At 43.0% G+C, this 10,992-nt stretch overlaps 1 protein-coding gene across 1 annotated transcript; it reads left to right on the plus strand.

Moving 5' to 3' along the window:
• The first annotated feature begins 8,210 nt into the window (after positions 1 to 8,210).
• Positions 8,211 to 10,662, plus strand: MID1IP1 (MID1 interacting protein 1). The gene is given in 5 exon segments (XM_006109743.3): positions 8,211 to 8,453; positions 8,711 to 9,318; positions 9,320 to 9,391; positions 9,393 to 9,413; positions 9,416 to 10,662. Coding segments are annotated over 4 exon segments (555 nt in total). The 5' UTR covers positions 8,211 to 8,453; positions 8,711 to 8,955; the 3' UTR covers positions 9,515 to 10,662.
• The last annotated feature ends 330 nt before the right edge of the window (positions 10,663 to 10,992 follow it).

Here is a 10,992-nt window from a genome sequence, read left to right on the forward strand (position 1 = left end):
TCAATATGGAATATTCTGGATTCTGAATGCAAAGCTCAATGATATTTTAGATAATCTTCTAGTGAAGGAGACTAAAAGAGAGAGAGATGTTTTAATACCTAGCCATATTGTTCATTTTTTCTCTTACAAATTTTTGCTAAGTAAATCAAGATTGTTCTTTCTAAATCCCAAAATCTAATTACTATGTAAATCACCTCAGCATTCCCACTTATATTAATGGTTTAAATCAGGATTAGAATGATATTTAAGTCCTGCCAATAGAAGCCAAGGAAGTCATTTCTATCAATATTGTGTAGCTCAAAATAAATATTTATGACAAATATTACTGACTGAACTCTATGCCACAAACACTTTATACTTCCAGCCAAGGTAATCACCCACTTTGCACAAAATGAAATTATACAAGACACTCTGTGTTTTAAAGTTGGAAAACATATGTTTCTTTGTTTAATATTTTTTTAGGAACAAAATGATAATTATAACAAAGTTCAAGGTGCTTATAATTGTGTACACATGAATCTATTTCCAAATTACTACTAATTTTGAAACCATTTAGAAAAAAGGAAATTGACCATGTTATTCATTTTTGTGGATAATTTGAAATATCTGATATACACTATCCTTTCTTTGAAGTCAACATTTATTGAAACCCAAAGAATATATATTGCTTAGTACCCTATTGTGCAAAGATTATCCTTGCCAGTTTGGCCTACAAAAATTGAATTTTAGATCAGCTTAAAACAAGGAATTGTATAACAGAGGCAGATTCCCATTAATAAATGTGATATGCAAATGTACTTTTAGAAATGGTATTTAGGGGGTTTATAGAAAAATACTGTTCTAATGGAATTATCTCTGAGAATATCATCTGTCCAAGACCAAGGCTTGGAGTAGAGAACAAGAACAGTAGTTTCTGGCCGAAGGGCCCAAAGTTAAAAAGGTTTACTGCTTTTCTACTCCCACTTAATATTTGGGTTCACAAATGTTTTTACCAAAACAATATTGAGAGCATTTAATTCCAAACCAGATTACCAAACCAGACTGTTGACTGACTCTCTCTCTCTCTCTCTCTCTCTCTCTCTCTCTCAGAGAATTTTATATTAATGGAATTTTTAAAAATGTATGCAAGTATAACATATATGAAGAAGAATGTTCAAAAATAAGTGTCAGCTTAACAAGTTTTCACAAACTGAACGCACTTGTAAACTGGAACCTAGCACTCAGATGAAGAAATAGAACATTACTATACACGCTAAATTAAATGAAATGTTAAAATTAATTTACTTGAATTTTGAATAGTAAGTGAAGTAACACTGAAGGTAATACTGAACTTTGGAAAGAGATTCTTTGCTACAGAATATATTGGTTCATAAAAGATTCCTCTAAGTTGAGAAAAAATATCTTGAAAATTATTAATGTGTTGGTGTCTTCATTTTTTAAATTGCACAATTTGGTTTTAGACTGCAATAAAAGCTGATTAGCTTTGCTACTCTATTCCTCCATCTTCCAATTTTGTTGTTTGCATGGTTTTTACATTGGCAGTGTTTAAAATATTTATTCTGCTCTGAAACCATAGTTCCCACACTGTTTAATATTTTTTTTAATATACTTTTTGTTGATTCCAGAGAGGAAGGGAGAAGGAGAGAGAGATAGAAGCATCAATGATGAGAGAGAATCATTGATCGGCTGCCTCCTGCACACCCCACACGGGGACCACCCAGCACGCAAACTGGGCATGTGCCCTTGACTGGAATGGAACCTGAGACCTTTCAGTCCACAGGCATATGCTCTATCCCAAACCAGCTAGGGCCACACTGTTTAATCTTATTTCTATATTTAAATGGATTCAAGCTAAACATGAATCTATTCTTCAGGGTTTCTCTGTTCCTGAGTTATTTATTTTTATTCATTTTTTGTTGGCAGAATTTTATCACTGAAAAAGTTTATTTCAACTAAACCTCTGAGTTCATGTTTGAGATCTCTGAATGTTGGTTTTTTTACTTGAATGATATAATATTCTTGAGCTACATATTCTTTCTTATAGTTCTATACTCTCTTGTCATTGAATGTTTCTATAAAACTAGCTTGATTCTACCCTCTCCTGCTACCACCAACTTTTTTGGTGATTTCTTTTTTTTGCTTGGATACTTGAAAACTCTTTTCTTCTTCCTTGAAGTAAAAAAATATAACTATCTTGATATTCAATGTGAACTTTTCTGAATAAATTTACCTAATACACAGTGTGATGATTAAATCAGCAGATGAATGAATGTATTTTATCAAGGAAATTTTTCTATATATCTGAATTTTTTGTTTCAATGTTGAGATCTTTACCTCAATTACATCAATTATGTGTATATTGTGTTATCTTTGTCTTCTATATACAATATATACTTTCTGTTTTTTAACGCTTTGTGTCTTTTCTCTGTGATTATCTGAACCTTTCACTGTATGCTAGTAATTTAACTTTCTGTCATGCCGTTTGTTTCTGGTTCATTTATTAACTCTTTAGTGTTTTTTATTCAAATCTTGTTTCCTTTGCTTTATAATTTTCCTTTTTATAATCTTCCTAATGGTTTATTATTTTTCCTATTCTTACTAAGGTTTTCTATAGTTAGAATATCGTGTGGGTTATATTTGCTTCCAGATTTATATCTTTTGCATATTTTCTTTAGTTGGGCTTTAGTTTGTTATAATATTCTTTTTTCATGCTCATGATGATCAGATTAGCGTAAGTACTCTGTCCAGACCTAATATGATGTAAGTGAATTCTCCTCATTCCAGTGCACATTATCTAGGTCCAATTTTCTTTATTAAAAGAGTAAATTATGGTATGAAACTATTGAACCTTTCTATCAGATAATATTGTACTTATCATAGCCTCAAAAATTATTGCATATATAAATATATAAAAGTATAGCTATACATTATATATGTGTTTATATATAAAATTTGTATATATAACAATATAATGTGATATAGAGGAAGTTTTATATAAAACCATATATAATCCAGAGACATTGAAGCATGCAACAGACTGATATATTTCAGAAGGGGGTCGGTGGGGAGAAATTAACCAAAGAACTAATATACATATATGCATAGCCCAGGGACAGACAATAGTGTGGTGAAGGCCTGGGGAGGGGCAGGAGCATGGTGGATGCAGGTCAATGGAGGGAAAAGGGCAGGACATCTATAATATTTTTAACAATAAAGATAAATTTAAACAAACATGCATATAAAACTTAGGTTAGGACTTGAACATATGAAATATTTTTTTCTTCATATGTCAATTTAGTATTATAATTTGGAAACAATTAATATAATTTCAGAATTCAAACTAACCATGACAAATGAAAACAGGATAGAGAGGGAAGAATACTTTCATCATTCCTTCTATGCTCTATCCCTGAACAATAACCCCTTGTTTGTTCCTTCTATGCTAATAGCGCAGTAAGGTGCTGGAATTCTAAGAGATTCAGGAATAATCAAATTGAGAAGCTCTTATATGGTGGGTAAGCAAACCTGAGTTTTGCACTTTTTTATCTACCATACTCAAATTAAATGCATCATTTTCTATATAGTTTAGAGTTCCCAAAGATGTAGAAATGCTGAGAACATAACAAAAGGTAGTCTTTAGTATTCTCAACATTCCTGTGCTCCACTCCTCCTGATTATGAGGCTAAATAGATTTTTTTAAAAAATGAGATTGTGACAAAATGTTAACTCTAACATATTCAGACACGCCAGAATCTGAAAGCTTAAGGTTTGAGGCCATCAGACTCACTACTGCCTTGTTCTAGGTTCTTGCAACTTCCTGTCTATCTGTTCCCAAATAAATCTTCATGGGCATGTTTCCTATAATGACAATTAAAATTAGATTACTTCCCCCTCAATTTTAATTCAAAATATCATGATGCTACTTCTGCATTTTTTATCATGCAACAGTGGTTCTTCTGTGGCAGATGACACAAATGCCCTGACTCCATCAGAGGAAAATTGGCTATTAACTTGGGGCTTTAGCAAGATACTTAGCAAGGTCTCTCATAATATTCTGTGGTCAAGAAGAAAAATATAGGCTAGATGATTATATAATTAATGTGATTCACAGCTGGCTGAAACAACATATATAAAAAGGTGTTAATTAATAGACTGATAGAAAGCTAAAGGAGCTCTCCAAACATTCTACAGCACTTTGCCCTTTTACTTATTATCAATAACCTGGATGAATATATATGATAGTTATCAAAATCTGGGTAAGATGCAAATACATTAGATCACAGAAATAGAACCTAAATATTGGAACAGACTAGGGTAATGGGCCAAAACTAATAAGATAAAGTTTAAGTAAGACAAATATAAAGTTCTGCACTTTAGTCCAAAATGTTCTGCCCTGCTCATAAGTGGGATATACAAAATTTTGTTAACCAGCAGCATATGGATGTAGCTGTTAAAAGAAGTCCATTAAATGTTAGGCAGCATTGTAAGAATAGATATTCTTTGGGTTGTAGAAGGAAAATTGGTTCTAGCATCAGAAAACTAGGTCAAATCCTAATTCTGCTACTTTGGTCTCTTAAACTCTCTAAGCCTCACTTTTGTTGTGAACTTAAAATGTGTTAATATGTCTAAGTTCCAAGCACTTGTGTGCAATAAATATGACCTAGAAAAGTTATAATTTACAATAAAATTGGTGGCTGTGCCACTCCATTTTGTGTTTGGAATGAATTGCAAGGAACTGGAGCTACTTCCAAAGATAGTGACTAGGATGGATGAGCACCTCCAAGGAGGACCGGAAGGACTGTTGCAGGAACTGGAGACAACTGCTTTGAAGAATAGTGGATTCGAAAGGACATGGTATCTACCTTCAAATATGTGATGGTGAACTGCATGGCCTCCTGGAGGGCTCCAGGAGGAGAACTAATAATGAAGAAAGGGAATTACAAGAATGTGGGCCAGGGTGAGCACTTGGGGATGTTGTGAGTGATTTCAGCACAACTAGGTGGTTTAGACTACATGACCTTCAACACAACAGTCTGATGTCATATTTCTAGGTCACTTTGCATGAAGTGGTTCCTGCCTCAAAATAATCCAGAAGCTCCACTATCTTGGGTTGGGCTGGTTTCTAGCCTTGCAATTATATTGCCTTTCCTCCAGCTCTAGGACAAACCTCTTATTTCTTCAATCTGCCTTCTTTGACCAGTTTACTCTTGCTCTCTACTGTATTAATTTTTGGACGTTTAAAATGCCACCTTTCCCAGAACTGGACTATACAAAGGATACAGTATAAGGAATAATTTCTGGATACTTTTTTGGGAGATAGCTAGCAAAGCATGATTTCCTGGTTGCTGAAGTAAGAAGGTAAAATGAGAATTAAGAACCGGGATTTAAGAGCTCCAGAGTTGGAGCTATGGACGAATAAGTAGAGATGGCACCAACCTGACAAGTCTTTTACTGAAAAGGAAGTGGAGACCCATTCTGGAGTGTGTTGGCCTCAAGTACTCAAAAGTTGTTTGCTCAACGCGGGACTTCCTCTGTTTTCCCAAGGCCAAGGAAGGCTGGGAAGGTTGCTCAGCACCTCCAGCCTGTTCCATATGGTAATTGTGAAAGTGCCTAGTGCAACCAGAGAGGCTGCTGCCCACCTCCGACTTGGCCAGGGCACGCCCGCTAGCTTCCCACCAGTGATTCCAGAGAACCATTTCTTTTTCTTTTTCTTTCTCTTTTCTTTCTTTTTTTTTTTTTTTTAGCCACTGGTCGGGGAAAATTGGCTGAGCGCGGGTTGTCAGTGATGCGGCAGAGAGTCTGGCGGCGTGGCTAGGGTGAAAGAGGACGCTTGGGGGAGGGAGACCAGGCTCCTGACTGGCTGGGGAGCGAAGGCTTATTTGCATAACGCTGTAAAACAGCATCTGATTGGCTAAAGCCAGAGGGGCGGTGGTGGGGTGATTCCAAAGGCCCCGCAGTTCTGGTCCAGGACATTTCCATTCCGGAGTTACCCCTGTGGCCTTAAGTTGTTGTGCCGCCCCGGGGAAGCTGAGGACGCCCGGTTTGGGAAGTTCTGTAGGCAGGTGCAAGAGCCATCTTTCCCTTAAGAAATGTGAAAGAACAAGGGTAGGAGTCAAGAAACTGGGGAATGGAGAGTGACCTGGAAACCAGAGAAAGAAAAGAAACAGATTAGAAAAGAGGAGGAGGCCAAAAAGAAGGCAGTGGGGGCTTTCTCCCCAGCTGGGCTCCCCCCCGCCCCCATCCTTTTCTAGATCACTTTAATTTCCATTTTCTGTGAGTTATTGTCACACTTTGCTGTGACTGAGAAGAAAAAAGGCAGGATTCTGGCATTTCATTACTCAAAGCTGAATACCAAGTTTTCATCCAGAGGCATAGGTACTTAAATATCAACAGGGTTTGTCACTGGGGACAGAATATGTTTTAATTAATGAGAGGCTCAGCTAGTGGAAACTGGATATGTGTTTTTCTCTTGCAATGCTCTGTGTCTCATTGGAAATAAGGATTTAAAATCAACCTGGACTATTTTGTACTCTCTTGCTGCCTTAGCACTGGGGGCGGGGGTGGAGGGGTGGGGGTGGGGGGGCAGCGTCTGTGGCTCACACTCTTCCCATAAACACCTGGTGGCTATGATGAGGTTCCATATATAGCAAGTACAAATAATCATTGTAAAGTGCATTGCAATTTACATATTTTTAAATCCATTATCTTCAACCAAAATTTGGCATATCCCATGGGAGAAGCTACCTAAGGCTGAAAAGGTTTCTAAGTCTCAATATGCACAAAGAGGGAGGGTGAGATTATTTTAATGCTTCCAATTTATATAGTGCTTTTGGCTCTACATTTTTCTTTTCATTGACCCAAAGATCCTAATAGGTAGGTTGAGCAGGTAATATTATCCCAATTTTATAGGTAAGAAAACATGGGCTATAATCTGGTGCTCATAGGCCCTGGGAGGGAGCAGTCCCCAGACTGGGCTCTGTGTCCAGGGATCACTGACTTGTGTCCCATTGAGTCTTTGCTGCACCAAGTCAGATTTTCATTCAAAAGACAATTAGGAAGATTGTTTGCCATGGAAAACACTTAAATATAGATTGTAAAGTGAAAGAAATAAACCTCTTTATATGCTCTCTGCCTGTGGTACTTTGTGTCCTGCAAGGTTTTAGAGAAAAATGATTTACAGTTAGAAACTTGAGTCTGCTTGAATTATTTGTAGGACTGTAGGAGAAGACTGGTAGATGAAGGCTGTGACTAGGGAAGTGAGATTATAAAAACAAAAATGAAAACAGGCTGTGGTTTAGAATCTCAAAGTGAAAATTTAAGGTGTGAGGCTATTAAAAGTTAAATCCAGTGATATGGTACATCGCTTATTAAGGCCCTATTAAATGGCCTTGCATTTTAAGAAGTCTTTGGAAAGGAACACTTCAAACCCCTCTCCCCCTCAAAATATTATTGGACACCTTACTACTTTTCTGTTAAATGATGAAAGAGGCAACACCAGGCCTAACTACTGTCACCCTCTCCTGGCTCTTTGCATTGGGTCTGTCCAGCATCACAGTGTAGTGGGACTTGGACAAACGCCAGAAATTTAGTTACTTCTTCTAATTGCCATGTTTGATCTTTTGGAGAAAATTGTGCAGATCAGATGGTGGGTCAGTCTTTATTCCTGGCAGCAACTATTACAAGAAATACTGAGAGACCTCACTAAGAGTCTCCCCTCCCCCAGCAAGTGTCCAAGGCCAGAGCCAAGTGGAAGCACTAAGAGTCCACGTGCACCCCGATGTGCCCAGCCACCCTTCTTCCTTCTTACGTAAGAGTCCCGGGATAGAGTTGCGGCTGCTGCGGGTCCCTATTTCCCAACAGCTAATAATAAACCGGGACAGTAGTTTCCCGGTCGAAGCCACTGCTGGTGAGTGGTGTAGAGGCTCACTTTGCAACCAGAGCGCGTGCACTTCGGTCACCCTATCCCAGGAGCACCGGCGAGGCCCACCCAACCCTGGCACTCCCGCCCGCCCTCTTGCCAGTCCGGACGCTGGCGTTTTCTTTACCCGCGCAGTGCCCCGCCCTCCCCCAACTGGCCTGCTTTGCTCTGGCGCTGGTGGGGTGCGGCCGTTCCAGCCCAACCCCGGCGCTGCGCCCTCCCTCCACCCGGGCATCAGGCGAGAGGCGGAGCTGGCCCGTCGCGCCCCGCCCTCGCTGTGGAAAGGGCCGGGGAGTGTTACTCCCGGTCATCCTCGCTCGGGACTTTTATCTGGGCGCTGCCGGGAGGCGGGAGGAGGAGACACCGGGGGTGGCCCGGATCGCTGGCGACACCTTTCTGGGGCTCTATAAATTGAGCACCTGGGATGGGTAGGGGGCCGACGCCACCACCACCAACCCAGTCACAGTCCGGTCACTGACCGCAGCTGCGAGAAGCTGAGCTACTTAGCGACTGGGACTCTCCAGGCCAGGACGAGGTGGGTGCCGCCGCCCCATCTCTGCTCCGGTCAGCGTGTGTGCTTGGACCCCGCTTGACGGAGGAAGACCGGGGGAGGGGAGCGACCCTTCCTCCTCTCCCGGGCCCCGGGCTGGGGCGGAGGTGGGGTGGCCAGGCTGCACCTGGGCGAAGTCCCAGGGGAGCAGTCCTCGCGGAGGGAGGTGCGTGCGGGCGGGGACGCCGGGTTCCCCAGGGGGAGAGAATAATGTGCTCTTCGTCCCCCCGTCTCCCCGCCAGGTCAGGGCTCGCCCCACGGACCACGCGCGCCATCGCGAGCTACCGGACGCCAAAGCCAGGAGAAGCCGCGCGTCCCGCAGGGCCGGGCTGTGAGCGGGCGGAGGAGGAGCCGGGAAGCCCGCCGCCCCGCGCTCTGGCTGCAGCCCGGACCCCGGCGCGGGTTTCCGAGAGCCCCGGAAGGCGGGCACCCCCTCGCCGCAGCCGGCCATCCCGTGCCCCTGCCCTGCAGCGTCCGCGCGGTCACCATGATGCAAATCTGCGACACCTACAACCAGAAGCACTCGCTCTTCAACGCCATGAACCGCTTCATCGGCGCCGTGAACAACATGGACCAGACGGTGATGGTGCCGAGCCTGCTGCGCGACGTGCCCCTGGCCGAGCCCGGGCTGGATAACGATGTCGGCGTGGAGGTAGGCGGCGGCGGCGGCTGTCTGGAGGAGCGCACGGCTCCGGCCGCTGGCGCGGGCAGCGCCAACGGCGGCTTTTTCGCGCCCTCCCGGGACATGTACAGCCACTACATGCTGCTCAAGTCCATCCGCAACGATATCGAGTGGGGGGTCCTGCACCAGCCGCCACAGCCGGCGGGGAGCGAGGAGGGCGGCACCTGGGAAGTCCAAGGACATCCTGGTGGACCTGAGCCACTTGGAGGGGCGCGGACACCGGCCGGAGGAGGACCTGGAAACAGCAGTTTCACTACCACCTGGCGCGGGCTGGCACACTGTGCTCTCCAAACTCACGCGCAAAGCCAACATCCTCACCAACAGATACAAGCAGGAGATTGGCTTCAGCAATTGGGGCCACTGAGGAGGGTCGCCCACCGCTGACCAGCACCCTTCCCGGCCCCATCTCTTACCCTCTCTTTTCTCAAAGCTGTTTTCTTTTTGGCTCTAGGGCGTGATGGGCCAACGGCAAATTTGGGGGGCTGAGTACGTGAAAGGTGTGCAGCAGGGCTGCAAGGAGGAGGGGGCCTCTTTTGGAAGAAGAGAAAACAGAAGAGAAGAGAGAAGGGAAGGGAAGGGAAGGGAAGGGAAGGGAAGGGAAGGGAAGGGAAGGGAAGGGAGAGAAGAGAAGAAGAGAAGAGAAGAGAAGAGAAGAGAAGAGAAGAGAAGAAGAGAAGAGAAGAGAAGAGAAGAGAAGAGAAGAGAAGAGAAGAGAAGAGAAAGTGGTGGCGGCGGAGAGGGCGGTTGCTCAGGACCTCCTTGCCTCCCTTGGGACGGTGGGGGGAGGGGAGGTCTGTGTTCTACCTTGGTGGGAATGCAACTGGGCTGACGCCCTGCATTCAGCCTGTGCCTTTCTGGAATTTCTTTACTGTTCTTTCCGGTGGAAGAGGGCCGAGAAGGGGCCATGCCAGGGCGCGGCACTGGGTTGCCACACTTGGGAGCGCCGCCCAGAAGAGCTGGGCGCTGAGGAAGGCGGGGCAAGCTGCAGCCTCCCGCCTCCCCGCGCTTGGGCTGTTGGAGGCCGCAGCGTTGCTAGGATTGCATCAGTTTTCCTGTTTGCACTATTTCTTTTTGTAACCGTGGCCCTTCCTTAAGTATTTCGGACCTCCTCCTTGCTCTGAAACTTCGGCGATTCCATTGTGATAAGCGCACAAACAGCACTGTCTGTGGGTAATCGGTACTACTTTGTTATTAATTATTTTCTGTTCCACAGTGTAGCTGTCCTGTGGCACTCTACCCATGCCTTTCTGGCCACCCTGTCCCCATCCCAGTGAGTGTAAGTTGGCACTGTGCCAGCTTGTATGAAGCTTGCCATTCAGCCAGTGGAAATAATATTATTATGAGAAAGTGGACTTGTCTGAAATGGAACCAACTGATGTTCTATCAGTGTTGTATATAGAATGATGAAGAGTTCCACTGTTGTTATATGTCTTAAATTTATTTAAAACTTTTTTAATCCAGATGTAGACTATATTCTAAAAATAAAAAGCCAAATGTGTTAATGAAACTCCACAAAAGTTTGTTGCTCTTTAATCCCTCAATGAATGACTTAGTAGTTAAATAAAAATAAATTATTTTTTAGCAAATTTTATTTTCCTTCTGATATTTCAAGATAATGGATAATCATCTCTGTAAGTATTCAGATTTGTGTGGGAAGCAGCTCTGGACAAAATTTACTTCCAAACTTTTTATTTCTAATTCAGTACCAAGGTAGGCCCATGCACCTCAACAAAAAGTTCACAAGTATTCAAAGTATTTAGAAAGGTACATATACGGTACTTTCTAACAAAGTTGACCAGCTTATTGGAGTACTTAATTAACCTTCTGATATTTTTAAGAACC

The sequence above is a fragment of the Myotis lucifugus genome, unplaced genomic scaffold, assembly GCF_000147115.1.
Source record: "Myotis lucifugus unplaced genomic scaffold, Myoluc2.0 scaffold_76, whole genome shotgun sequence".
Lineage (NCBI taxonomy): Eukaryota > Metazoa > Chordata > Mammalia > Chiroptera > Vespertilionidae > Myotis > Myotis lucifugus.